Below are 13,564 nucleotides of genomic sequence, written 5' to 3' on the forward strand. Positions count from 1 at the left end.
TAGACCGAGGCTCCTTAGGTAGGCTGCTTTTGCGCAGGCTTGGCGCTAAATATTGGAAGCTGCACCTGGCTTCATCTCCGTACTCTGTATCTGGTATCAGTTACCTACACGTCCACACCCCAGACTCGGTGATGCTTCGGGTCATCGACCTGTTGTGGGTGGACTGAGATCCCTTCGTCCTTGCCAGCTGATAACGGTAACGGTAATACACGCCTCACCTAATACCACATAGATGGGTCGGAGGCACCACGGAATCCCGAGAGAATCCCGAGCGTCCATTGACACCAAATTGGAGATTTCAGACAAGGATGGAGGGAAAGTGTCAAGAACTCCTTTCAAGGGCAAAAAGAGCAGGCAAAAAGAGCCCACGTACTATTCATTCACCTCCTACATACTCAGAGTCCAACTTCGCGACTTTTGTTGACATGCTCACGAGCCTTCGTCCGTGCGTCAGGTCCAGTCAAATCTCCATCTGATTTAGTAGCCGCTGTCACAAGAGATCTGGCAGAACATGGAGCGGCCGGAGATGTCAAATAAGATGGTGCAATCATAAAGCTAAGATCATCAAAACAAGCGAGCACAACACGCGAGAACTCCATACTCAGTCCGCGGGGGAGGATTTTCCAGGCATGGCCTACTCCTCAGAACAACTCCAACTGCAGCGGAAAGGGATATCAGCAGATAAAATTTCACATTTTGGGTGCCCCATAAACTCGCGCTGCAATGCTATATCCTCAAAAAAATGTCCATTCATTAATATAGAAACAGACACCCAGGGTCTGAATGTAGGAAAAGATCCCACATGCCCAACAACGACCAGCCGAAGACTGAATCCAATTCGCCGGTGCGCAGCATGTAAGAAACTTGCAAAAATCGTCATGTCCGCCATAAGTCCATGTCTTCGGATGCAAACCACGGCCGCTTTGCCTGCTCGTCGTTTTCCCCTGGGTCACTGGATCAAGAAGTCAAATGCGGGGCCAAGACCCTGGAAGAGTCGATCCATCTTCAGTAGTCAAGCTCACAGAAGCTGATATACCCATCCAAGCCATGACCAAAAGCAATCCACCATTTACAGCAGGAGAGCAGCAATGGCACCGACACCAGCAAGACCAGCACCAACGTTGGCAACGAGGGCGTTGGCAGCACCAGTGTATGTGGCGACAGCAGGGGCGGCAGAGGATGGGGTGTAGGCCCAGACCTCAGTGGAAGCTGGAGCAACCGGCTTGGAGGTCTCAACAGCAGGAGCGACAGGGGTGGAGGTCCAGTCAGCCCAGGTTGAGGCGGCGGCAGTCTCAGTGACGCTCTCGCTGCACACAGAGTCAGTACAAATTTGCCTTTGCAGTCGCCCATGTTAGAAAGTGCTTACCTGCACGAGGTGGAGGTCTTGGTCCAGACTGGGACTGAGACGGTGAAGGGACCACCGGTGATGGTCAGAGTGGTGGCGCCGGTGACAGTCCAGGTCTTGCCGATGTGGGTGATCTTGGTGGCCTCAGGGCAGAAGGTTGTGATGGCGGTCACAACGGTGGTGGTGTAGCTGTCAGGAGTGCTGGTCCAGTCGGCCCACGTGCTCTCAGCGGCGGCGGGAGTAGTGGTGGTTGTGGTGGTGCTGGCGCTGGCGGTCCAGTCATCCCAGGTGCTGGAGGCAGCAGCGGTGGTGGTGGTAGTAGTGGTGGTGGTGGTGCTGGCGGTCCAGTCGGCCCAGGTGCTGGAGGCATCAGCGGGCGCGGCGACGGCGGCAGTAGCGAAAGCTGCAACGGCAGCAACAGACATGGCGACCTTCATCTTGATTGGAGAGGGTGGTAGTTTCTAGATTAGAAAACTGGTAATAGGTTGATAGTTGGATTGTTGAAAACGAGTGTCGTGGTACAAAGACCGGGATTGTTCGAGTCTAACGAGTGACTGGAAGTTGGAGTTTGATCGTGGATGGAAGAAGAAAAGGCGTGACTGAGGGACAGGGTACCGACCATATATACGTGTATGCTGGAGGAGCATCCAGCTGGACGGCAACATCCCAGGAAATTAGGGTATCATCCTAGCGTGATGGTACCCATGATGATGGTGGTGTAGTAGTGCCACGAGTTGTTGTGAGGGACTACTGGTGGATATGGCTTGTGGAGGACGCATTTGCGAGGCGTCAGGGGTAGTGTCACCAATTCCCTGCGACTATCCACAAGGTGCCATTTAGCGCAGCCTCATCAGCCTAGTTGTCCGTGCCATTGGGCGGTTTCAGGCCCGGGGCCAAATTGTGGCGGAGTTCGGAGTCGCTGCAGCGACTTCCATCAACATGCTGGTCCCGTCTCCTGCAAGCTTCGCGGCTCTCATCGCGGGCCTTTGGTTTGAGTGCTGTCAATGTCAGCGTCAAACCGATCAGCACTGATCAATATGAAGCACATCGCAATGTTGTTTTGCTTGTCAGGCGATCTCGGCTTCCTTCTTCAATATTATTCTGGTGGATGTCCGAATAAAACGTCGGTGGGGTTTAGTCGTCGGCATCATTATCCAGTTTGCTGCCATGGCTAAGGACAGACGATGCTGGTGTTGCGACGTGGGCCAAGGCCTGGTTGGCCTGTTGCGGTCTCAGTACTTAGTAACTCGTGTAGTGCCTGCTCTTCTCAACGTGCCAATCATCGGTCGTCGCGTGAGACACGGGTGGCATTCCCAGATCAGAGGTTTGGGTAGGAACTTGGAAGACGGGCCCGCGACCAGAATGGAATGGGTGTAGCACGTAGCACTGTGCTTCCCTGGCTGTGGCACGGCGCGACTGGTTCCTCGAGTCGACCGAGGCCATGAGTCCACCGCCTAGTTGCTCCGCGTCGAAGGAGGTCGCAATCTAGGAGCGTCTGCCGTCACCGGAACAGTCTTGGGGCCAAAGGGCCAGATCCAACACAGACGAGTGTGTCCAATGCAAAGCTTAAGCCTGCTTATTCATGCAAAGGCAGTGTTCTCGTTGGGTGTCGAGGAGTCGAGGTGATCAGAGCTGGCGCCTTGCGGAAATGAGGGCCAAGCCTGAGGAGCCTGCGGCCCCCGCCTGCAGCCAATCGGCAGGCCAGCAGCTGCGAGCTTGGGGAGCTTGGAGCCTCGTCGACCTCGTCCGGGAATTGCACAGTAATCACCCTCCACTCTGGACTTCGTTGTTCTTCTCCCCAAATCTCGGTCGCCACTGTCAATGTAATGATCTCTCCATCTCTCCAATTCGACCTTCGCCCTTCCGCTTTGTTATGGGCCAAACTACGGAGTACTTCGCCGTCCTCTGTGGCATCCGCGGATCCAGGCCCAGCCGTTCCCAAAAACTTTTGGTACAATCCAAGCGACCCGGCTGATCCTGATGCATTGAGCAGTTTTTCCCCTACAAAGTGTGTAGCAATGACATACAGTGGAGGGGTCACGGACGCAGCAACACGCACGCAAACCAAGACCCAAACCTTCATACGGTATAGGCAGTCACAGACTCTGATGAAGCAACCCGAACCTCATCCGCGTCTAGACCAGACGGAAGTCGTGCTTTTGACGTCTTGGTGTTGTGATGATCAGCATTGACCATCCATGCCAAAACAACAGCCACAGGTCATCGATGTATCTAGGTTCTACACTGCTGAGCGACTGCACTACACAGGCCGCACGGTAAATATGCTACCCTGCTAGACTATGGCTAGCACACCAGTTCGCCAAAACGAAGATGCAGGCCTGGACCGGTATTTCTTCAGAGGCGAGACAAAGCGCAGCTCCAGGTCCCAGCACTAGAATTTAGTAGAATTCGCCACGAGTCGCTGAAAATAGTATCCGATCATACGACGTATGGGGAAGCTACAATATTTCCATGATCCATCTCATCCACCGGTCGAGGCTGGTCGCTTTCCACCTAGGGAGGTCCCAGCTGGATTCAGTTTGGCATCACTTGGATCGATCCGACTTACTGTTGCTATGGTCATCCACCTTCATCGCAGTACAGAGTACTCCGTACGGATCCTGCGGGTGAAAGGAAGCGAGCGACAGCGACAGCGACACGATACGACACGACACCAAATAAATAAACAAACAAAAAGCCCAGAAGTGGTAAACAAATATCGGTGTCCACTCGTTCTGTGCACTGTTTCCTGTCTCGACAGAGTTCTCAGGACAGCACCCCTTCCACCCTGGACCAAATCGTGCATCAGTCTCGTTACTACTGAGAAGGACAATACTTGCATGACACTTGACATTGTCCTGGTTCTATGGACTTGTGAGTCTGATGCGAGCTTTGCCAAACAACTTCCAACACCAAGGCAAGTCCTATAACGCAGAAAGAGTACTGTACTCTATACCAGATTGTCCACGTATTTGATAGTACTAAGTACGGAGTAGGTATAGTATAAATAACTATGTACGGATACGCCTATGGATACAGATGCAGTGCTCCGCATGGCTAACCCAGCCAGGTAGCAAGCAGGGTGTAACTTCAAGTCCTCGGTAAGCAAGTAATTACTAGGACTCCGTACGTAGTATAATCTCAGCAGGCTCATCAGACAGATCGAGCACCATTATGTGACTAGTCGAGACTTTCTGAGACACACGAAATGAGGCCCCCATGTTAAAGTGGACGGCGGACGGAGAAACGTTGGCCTAAGGCGGTCCGACCAGACAGGCGAGGCTCCAAATCCCTCCTCCGTATGGAGTATTCTGTAATTAATTAATTAATGATTAATGGGCAAAATGGAAATGGAAATGGCAAACTCGCCCCTGGTAGGTGCCTGGTACGTGCATTTATCCTACGTATTATTTCTCTCTGGGAGTCTCTCCTATTATTCATAATAACAGAACCTCTATCAAACCAAACAATCGACACTTGTGACCGCCGCCTAGGTACGGAGTACAGTACCTACATACCCAACGACCTGGACTGTCGTCTATGAATGCACCTGGGAATTTGGGCAATTGAGCTTCTCTAAAGCCCTTACGATCGATCATCAATCTTTCACATTCTCACCACTTGCCATCACTGCCCTCTGCTGAAGAAAAGCAGCACTTCTGGTCAAGCAACTTCCGCCATCATCTGCGCTGAATTGCTTTGCTAGTACCTTACAACTTAATAACTACTCCGTCATGTGCTCACCATCTGCTGTGGTACCGTCCCTGGTCGATCAAACACTGTCATTTCTTCGCTTCGCCAGTAACCGCCAATCCAATCCTTCTCGATTTCCGTCTGTCACCTGGCCGCCTGACTGCCGGGATGCCGGTTGCTACAATCCTCCAGCTTCACATTCCTGACGTCGGTGGTATGCTGCTCACTTTAGTCAATGTTTGGATCAGTGCCGATGGGACATGGACAAGAGGCCTACCAGGCAGCGCGACTTCAAGTCGTCATTGAACTCAAATAAGTACCGGGACATGGCGCACCAGCTTCCTCATAGACCATGCTAACTCGGTTCTTGTTGATGAGTTTCGGATGGATCTGGTTTTTGTCGTCGAATTCGAATGGCACCACCATGACTGACTGCATCCTCGCTCTGAGATTGTCTTGGAACTTGGTTGTATACCCTCGGAACACTCCGAGCAGGATGAACTCGTGACATTTCATCTCGGTAAAGGCCTTCAAGAAATGGTAATCGGCAGTGACGACTTTGGCACGACCACCGAACATGACAGCTAACTTTCGCAGTGTGGTGTGAGCTCCAATCAGGCGAAAGACTTGCTGCAAGCTCGCGTCATTCACGTATCTGCGCTCATCGATGCTAGTCTGCGGAGAATTTCTGACGGAGGCGTCGGTCAACAAGAAGGATACGTATTTGATGTGGGAAAAGTTGATCGGGCCGATGGTCTCAAGAAATCGTCGGACGTCATCGTAACCGATTTCCTTCCAGTCTGGTTCCCAGTACCTTCCACGGACCTCAGAGGAGCGAGCAAAGTGGAATGAATTCTCGCCATACAAGATCCCCCTACCCTCCTCGTGGACCTGCTTGCAAGTTCTCAACAGAGCAGACGACCGACTGAAGTTGGTACGGCGACCAAAATCAACCGCACATTCTCCGCGAAGAGCGAAACGGTAAATTTGAACCCGCACTTCGGGAGGCAGGTCGAGGAAAGATGGCTTATTCACATGTATGTCGCTCGTGGGTTTGTCGCCTGCCATGTCCATGTGCGGGTGATTGATCTTCCGTCCAAGCACAACGTTTGTTGAGGCCATACCAGGGACTCCCAGGTGGCTCTTGAGGAGATCACCCAAAGTAACGTTGAGGTTGATCCCGGCCAGATCGTATGATATGCTGTTAAGTTCAGAACTGTGGCATTCTGCAAGCCCCTTTCTTACGCCAATGGCAGCTTCGGTCGAGGGTTTCGCACGCTTGGTAGACCAGAGACCGTTGTCTTCGTCTTCGGATTGGTCATAATCAACAATGCCATCATCGGACAGATCAGGGACAGGGGGTGGCTTTCCATAGCGAATCTCTGCTCGAGCTTCTGCGCGACGTCTCTTGGCTTCTTCCAGCTCTTCCTTGTTCTGCGCACCTCGCTTTCTCTTGCGGGTTGTTCCGTGTCCTGGGGCATCCGAGTCATAGTCATAGTGATAGCCACAGAGAGATTCGTCGCTATCATCTAACGGATACGGATCGATACTGGGCGGGTTTGGTGCAGTTGGCAAGGTCGCGCCGGAAAGCCGACCTTTCGCACGCGACGACATGGTTGGGCGTCTAGGTAAGCAACGATGATGTGTCAGACACAAGTCAGTCGCTTCGTGATGGATGTTTTAAGAAGAAGTCGGGCGTGACAGAAGGTGTTGAGTGGACAAGAGTTGAAAGAGAAGAAGGCAAGTACGCGCGACAGACAGATCGATAAGTCAGTACCTTAGTCAATTGATCGAGACGCGTTTTATGGACGTGACGAGAGGAAAGCAGCATCACAGATCACAGCTTGTATGATTCGATCGTGAGTGATTCACTGCACTGCACAGCACTGCCTCGCAGTTGAACTTGCGCTTGGCGTGCCGCAGTTCCATTTCTATAAAGAGTCATTGCAATTGCTGCTTTCAACAAAGCCTGAAGGACACAAAGGGAGAGTGAAGCTGTCCCCGTCGCTCACTGCCTCGCTCACTGCCTTCCCAACGGCCAGGCTTGAGGCTTGTCTGGATGTACGACGTCTGTTCACTCGTTAAAATAGCGGCATCTGAGCTTGTTGCTAGCAGCTAGCAGCTAGCAGGAAGAGGAAAGCAGAGTGTCGCCGCGCAGCGGTGGCAGTGGCAGTCAGTGTCTTGAAATCAGTCTTTCATTCACTCATCAAGTTGTCAACCAACACATCGACAACTATATGGTGGAAACAGGAGTAGGAAGACCAAACATGCCAGTTTTGACGACCTCGACCCCCAGGCATGGGCAGGCCATGTGTCCTATCCTACATTTCCGAGTTCAATACCTACAATCTAGAAACTCCAGGAGTAATCTCCGATCCCATTGTGCCCTGGCGGCATAAAGCAGGCAGTGCAGAGAGCAAGCATAGAGGTGAAACAAGAATATCAAAAGTAGGGAGGTAGAGAGTCGGAGTCGAAGTCGAGAAGATCAATGTATCGTCGATTAACAACATCTCCAATCAGTGTCTTTCAAATTGTCCTTCAAAGGTGGTAGGTGGACCCAGGACATAGCAACACCGCCCACAGGCCCCCAGCCGGAGCTGGAGCGCGAGAGCTGCGAACTGACGTAGAGGTGCTCTTCATCTTGGATTTAGTTGTGAAGAAGAGGAGAGGAAAAAGAAGAGGAAGAGGAAAAGGGCGCGGATGGGGGGTGACGGTGAAAATTATGTCTCTCGCGAGACCTGCCTCGTACAGACGTGAATTATTGGAGGCATCGGCCGACTCTCCGCAGCAGGGCGCATTGGACTTCGTCCCTTGACTCGGACGACGCAATATTATTTAATATCATTTATCATTTATCACATCGCCCCTCTCGCTTCCTGGGCCATCTACCTCCCGCTCGTCTTCAACCAAGGAACTGGACAGGGAACTGGACCAGAGCTGGTCTGTCACTAGGAGCCTCCTCCGATTGATTGATCCCGTCAAGTGCTCCTCGGTTTCAAAGAGATAGAGATAGCAGGGCGATTGACATCTTACGTCTTCCGCCCCTCTCACCTCTCTTGCTGCTGTGGATCTTGACCTTGGATACCACATCTCCATTCCTCCGTTGCAAACATGGCCCGTCCTTTGGTCTCCAAGCGAATTTGGGGTTCCGTCCGCCTATCTCCCTCCAGGCTGTCAGTGTGCTCGTCATGCAGAGCGACGGTCAGAGGGCTGTCGTCTTCAAGAGCGCTGACCTCATCCCTGGTCGAGGCACAGCATAAGGTACAAGTTCTACGTCCCACGTCCCACACGGACCTCACCACTGACGCCGATCCAGTTACTAGGTGACCATCTCAAAGATGCCGACCCCGAAATCTATCAGATATTACAAAAGGTATGGTCTCATTCCGGACTACAGCCACCTCCTCTAAACATGGCCAGGAAAAATCGAGGCAAAAGCACTTCATCAATCTCATCCCCTCCGAAAACTTCACCTCTCAAGCAGTACTAGATGCGCTAGGGAGCATTATGCAGAGTCCGTTTGTGCTCCTCCAGTTAATCACATGTTGATCTGACCCTTCTCCCAGATAAATACTCTGAGGGATATCCCGGAGCCCGCTATTACGGCGGTAACGAATACATTGACCAATCAGAGCGTCTTTGTCAGAAGCGAGCCTTGGAGACATATCGTTTGAATCCTGAAGAATGGGGTGTAAATGTTCAGCGTGAGGCACCAAAATCCCTTCCGTCCAATGCCGTACTGACACTTCCAAGCCTTGTCTGGCTCCCCGGCCAATCTGTACGCCTACTCAGCATTGCTCGCCTCTCACGAGAGAATCATGGGCCTGGATCTCCCTCATGGAGGACATTTGTCTCACGGTTACCAGACGCCGACCAAGAAGATCTCGATGATCTCGAAATACTTCGAAACATTCCCATACCGATTGGACGAGTCCACCGGCCTAATCGACTACAAGAAACTGCATGACAACGCACTATTGTACCGTCCGAAGATCATTGTCGCAGGAACGTCTGCATACAGCCGACTGATCGACTATGAACGCATGCGAGCCATTGCCGACGACGTTGGTGCCTACTTGCTGTCCGACATGGCACACATTTCCGGGTTGGTGGCCGCCGACGTCATCCCTAGCCCATTCGCCTACTCGGATGTCGTGACAACTACGACGCACAAATCACTACGCGGGCCTCGTGGAGCCATGATCTTCTACCGAAAAGGGGTGCGTCGGACCAACAAAAAAGGGGAGAAGGAAATGTATGATCTCGAAGGGCCCATCAACGCGTCCGTCTTTCCCGGCCACCAAGGAGGTCCCCACAACCACACCATCACGGCGCTGGCGGTCGCTTTGAAGCAAGCCCAGAGCAAGGAGTTCAAGGACTACCAGCAGACTGTGTTGGCCAATGCGAAGGCGTTGGCCGAACGTCTCGGGAATTCCGCTTACACAGGCGGACTGGGGTACAACATCGTTAGCGGAGGCACGGACAACCATTTAGTTCTCGTGGACTTGAAGTCAAAGGACATCGATGGAGCTCGCGTCGAGCGGGTTCTCGAGCTCTGCGGCGTTGCCGCGAATAAGAACACCGTCCCCGGCGACAAATCGGCCCTGAAGCCCGGCGGCCTTAGAATGGGCTCACCCGCCATGACGACTCGAGGCTTCCAGCCTCAGGACTTTACCAGAGTGGCGGAGATCGTGGACCGCGCCGTCTCCATCACCATCAACGTCGACAAGAAGGCCCGTTCCGACGCCGAGAGCCAGGGCAAGAAGAATCCTCGTGCCGTCAAGAGTTTCCTCGATTATCTCAAAGACGGCACTGATGTGCCGGATATTCTGACCCTGAGGAAGGAGGTCGAGGACTGGGTGGGAACGTTCGCTGAGCCGTGGATCAAAGATTAATTCGCCGAGCTGGGTAGCAGCACGATGAAAGAAGTGGTATTGTGTTTAACTAGGTCCGCCCTCGATAGCTGTGTAGTATGGTACAAAATGGTAATGATACTACAAAGGAGTCGACATCGCCTTGTCTCGCCCTCTGTTATTCTGGCAGGCGGAGTATTGGAGTAGTATTGCATTCGTCTGCTTCTGATCCAAATCAAATAGCATGCCATTGAATCCTGGATAACCCGTCCATCCTTGCAGTGGCAGTATGCCTCACCCAGAAAATAAGGAGATGTTGTAAGAGCTGCGACCAAAGATAGTCCAACAGGCTAGGATACCGCCGTCCGAATCCAGCAAAAGAGAGCCCCCAAGGCTGCCGCTGGTGATGGTGGGCTGGACACTCCAAACCTCACTTTGGCCTCACAGATACCGGTGGTCCTGTCAATTTGCGAGACCAACTCGGCAGACTGTTTTTGTTTCATGCGGCCTTCCATGAACCGCTCCAAGAGCGCCCTGTCCCTACCGAGCCATCGAGAAGACGCAGAGAGCCGGGGTTCATTTCATCTCTGCTGCTATTGGAGAGGCTTCATCGACCCAACCCCCTCAAAAATTGAGAAGCGTTTGCTGCTCCATTCCAAAGGCGGTAGCATCTTGACATCTCGCTTTGTTCATATAACCCAACCCAGCTCCCCCCAAAGATGCGACCTGAAATGTCTGCTGTGATGCTATGCATAATACCTGTCCATATTTTCATCCATGTTGATCCATCCGTAAACTCCAGTAATCAGTCGCCATCATAATCGGCGTCCTCGTCCTCCTCATCGCCCGCGATTGCCACGGCGGGTCCCGGCTTTGCCGTTGCATAACTGCTGAATTTTTGGTCCTCGGCGTCCTGGGCGGCAGCTTCCTGGGCGACGTTCTCGCACGCGTCGATCCAATCGGAGTAGACATCGACGTGGGCAGAGAGGTAGTTGATGCCTGTCTGAAAATGTTGGCCGCACACTTTGCAGTGCAGGTTGCCGACGCCGGCCTTCTTGTCTAATTTCACCTGGATGGCTTTTTCGTGGTTGCAGAAGAGGCAGGTGAAGGTGGTGGCGAGCGGTTCTCGCTTCCTCGGGCCTTGGGGCTTGCGTGAAGACTTCTTACGTTTGCCCTAGGATCACCGAGTCAGAATGTGTAAAGAGTAAAGGCGCGAGAGATGAGGAGGAAGCTACCATATTGTCAATGACCGTTGAAGATTGAACTTGTAGAACAGACGCTCGCTTTTGCTGATCGAGTGCGAGTGCGAGTCTTGTTGAAATTGAAGCCAGTTGAAGCCAAGTTGAGGCGACTTTCACCTCCGCGTCACAGTCAATAATATATATTACAGGTACTAGTAGGCACCTAGCAGGCAACTAACAGGGCTTAGGGGCACCAGCGAAGACCGGGCGCCGGGAGCGGCATCGGGTCACGTGGGCGTACGCGGGCGTGGGCGTGGGCGCAGGGCGCAGGCTTATCGCGGGCCCCGCCGGTAGCCAATGATAACGATGGCGCCCGCATCTCAACTACTAATGGAGTCTGTAAATACTGTCCGAGCAGCATCGTAACCTCAGTTTCGAATATATTCCACTAGTCGACCGAGCTCTGATACTACCTTGCTCGAGCTTCTTGATTTCTCATCCTCTGTCCGTGTAGCTTTGCTGTGGCCGCCCTTTGTGTTGCTCTGAACACTCCAGTCTTCTTTGTTACAGTATCTCACCCCGTCTCCAAGCATATCCGGCAGACCCCCGTTGCCCCCCTTCTTCGATTGCCATTGCGGATTTCAGCGGTTCTTGGATTTCAAGAGTTGAGAGAACCGTTCAGCGTGTTGTTCAACCTGCCATCGCATCGTCCGGGTGTTGTTTATTGACGCCCTCCGCCTCCCATCATGGCCGCTCCACAGCCGTCCGGCGTCGTCAACAGTACTGAACTCGTCTTATCCGAGATCCTCTCGACTCTGAAGAAGCTGGAAGCCGACCAGGCACAGTTGGCCACCAGCGTGGAGTCTCTCCAAAGCAGAGTTGACCTCTCAAATTCAGTCAATCAGTTACGGAGCGGTCATCATTCCAAACATCGTGATGGCGTTAAAGAGTCTCCAAGCCTAGATCCTGTCCAGCTGGCCACAACGGCGAATGGGGCAGCCCCTCCTCCTCAAGATTCGGCCCTCCATGCAACCAAGACACCTCCTTCGCCCACCGCCAAACGATCTTCTATCACCTCGCGAATCATTCTCACTACTTACCCAGGTCAGTCAGGAATCGACCCTATCCCGCTCGAATGGGGCGAGGCCGACCCGATCAAGCGCGGCCCCGTCGTTGTCAGCAGACACCACCACTCGATCCGGAGACGGAACGCCATCGGCGCGCACGGCGGTTCGTATTCAATCTACCATGCTCTCGCGGTTGCTAGCCAGCACCTGAACCTCGAACACAAGCCAGACTTTACCAACACCGAGCCAGCCACACTCATCGGGCCTTTCCCGGCCTGGGGCGACAAGAAGAAAATCGTAGCCATGGATCCCTTCGGCCACCTGGGGCCCTGGCTGTACAACGATTACATCCAGAACCAGGACATCGACATCCGACCAACCATCGCCGTAACGAAGGCGCACATGAAGATCCCCGAGCTCGAGCAGAGCGTCAAGGCCGGCCGGCTAGTACCGGACGGTAAGATCTGCCTCAACGAAGAGGGCGAGCTGAGTGTGACCAAGTTCGCCGTCGAGCCTGTCTGGTATCTGCCCGGGGTTGCCGAGCGGTTTGGCATCGAGGAGAGCTCCTTGCGCCGCGCGCTCTTCGAGCACACCGGCGGCTCGTACCCGGAACTGGTGACACGGAACGACATCAAGGTGTTCTTACCGCCCATCGGCGGCTTGACCGTCTACTGCTTCGGCGACCCGGCGAAGATGTCGGACCCTAATGCCTCGCTCGCACTCCGCGTGCATGACGAATGCAACGGCAGTGACGTGTTCGGGTCCGACATCTGCACGTGCCGACCGTACCTCATCTTCGGGATTGAAGAAGCGGTCAAGGAGGCCCAGAAGGGGGGCAGTGGTGTGGTCATCTACTTCCGCAAAGAGGGCCGGGCGCTGGGCGAGGTCACCAAGTACCTGGTGTACAATGCGCGGAAGCGCGGCGTGGACCGCGCCAGCGACTACTTCAAGCGCACCGAAAACATTGCCGGGGTCAAGGACATGCGGTTCCAGGCCCTCATGCCTGACATCCTGCATTGGCTGGGCATCACCAAGATCGACCGCATGCTGAGCATGTCCAACATGAAGCATGACGCCATTGTCGAGCAGGGCATCCCCATTCTCGAACGTGTCCCCATCCCCGACGAGTTGATCCCGGCTGACTCGAGGGTCGAGATCGACGCCAAGATCCATGCTGGTTACTTCACCACCGGCAAGGTCATGACCATGGAGGAGCTGAATGCCGTGCAGGGTAGAAGTTGGGATGACATTGAGCACTGAGGCCCCGATAGTACCTACAAGAGTAGGGGGCGTCACATGACTGCGTGCGTGTTGGATAGAGTCGAGTCAAAAAGGCAAAACCCCCCCGAAAATGCGATGAGCTACTGGTCAAGGACGGGAGAACCAGTCCCTCGTTGTTATACTTCCTACCTTGTAGGCTGAGGC

At 53.5% G+C, this 13,564-nt stretch overlaps 5 protein-coding genes across 5 annotated transcripts; 2 read left to right on the plus strand and 3 right to left on the minus strand.

Moving 5' to 3' along the window:
• Positions 1–1,069: 1,069 nt before the first annotated feature.
• On the minus strand, positions 1,070–1,782 carry A1O3_03404 (uncharacterized protein; the record flags this gene model as incomplete). The annotated part of the gene is made up of 2 exons (XM_007733542.1): positions 1,070–1,307; positions 1,367–1,782. The coding sequence occupies 2 exons, from the start codon at positions 1,780–1,782 to the stop codon at positions 1,070–1,072; spliced, it is 654 nt and encodes a 217-aa protein (XP_007731732.1).
• Positions 1,783–5,329: 3,547 nt separating this feature from the next.
• On the minus strand, positions 5,330–6,652 carry A1O3_03405 (uncharacterized protein; the record flags this gene model as incomplete). The annotated part of the gene is made up of 1 exon (XM_007733543.1): positions 5,330–6,652. One exon carries the CDS (start codon positions 6,650–6,652, stop codon positions 5,330–5,332), a length of 1,323 nt encoding a protein of 440 aa, XP_007731733.1.
• Positions 6,653–8,149: 1,497 nt separating this feature from the next.
• On the plus strand, positions 8,150–9,933 carry A1O3_03406 (serine hydroxymethyltransferase, mitochondrial; the record flags this gene model as incomplete). The annotated part of the gene is made up of 5 exons (XM_007733544.1): positions 8,150–8,299; positions 8,355–8,411; positions 8,459–8,552; positions 8,605–8,742; positions 8,792–9,933. 5 exons carry the CDS (start codon positions 8,150–8,152, stop codon positions 9,931–9,933), a joined length of 1,581 nt encoding a protein of 526 aa, XP_007731734.1.
• Positions 9,934–10,696: 763 nt separating this feature from the next.
• On the minus strand, positions 10,697–11,451 carry A1O3_03407 (uncharacterized protein; the record flags this gene model as incomplete). The annotated part of the gene is made up of 2 exons (XM_007733545.1): positions 10,697–11,065; positions 11,374–11,451. 2 exons carry the CDS (start codon positions 11,449–11,451, stop codon positions 10,697–10,699), a joined length of 447 nt encoding a protein of 148 aa, XP_007731735.1.
• Positions 11,452–11,818: 367 nt separating this feature from the next.
• On the plus strand, positions 11,819–13,399 carry A1O3_03408 (GTP cyclohydrolase II; the record flags this gene model as incomplete). The annotated part of the gene is made up of 1 exon (XM_007733546.1): positions 11,819–13,399. One exon carries the CDS (start codon positions 11,819–11,821, stop codon positions 13,397–13,399), a length of 1,581 nt encoding a protein of 526 aa, XP_007731736.1.
• Between the last annotated feature and the right edge of the window lie 165 nt (positions 13,400–13,564).

Source organism: Capronia epimyces (genome assembly GCF_000585565.1).
Source record: "Capronia epimyces CBS 606.96 chromosome Unknown aczIQ-supercont1.3, whole genome shotgun sequence".
NCBI classification, from domain to species: domain Eukaryota; kingdom Fungi; phylum Ascomycota; class Eurotiomycetes; order Chaetothyriales; family Herpotrichiellaceae; genus Capronia; species Capronia epimyces.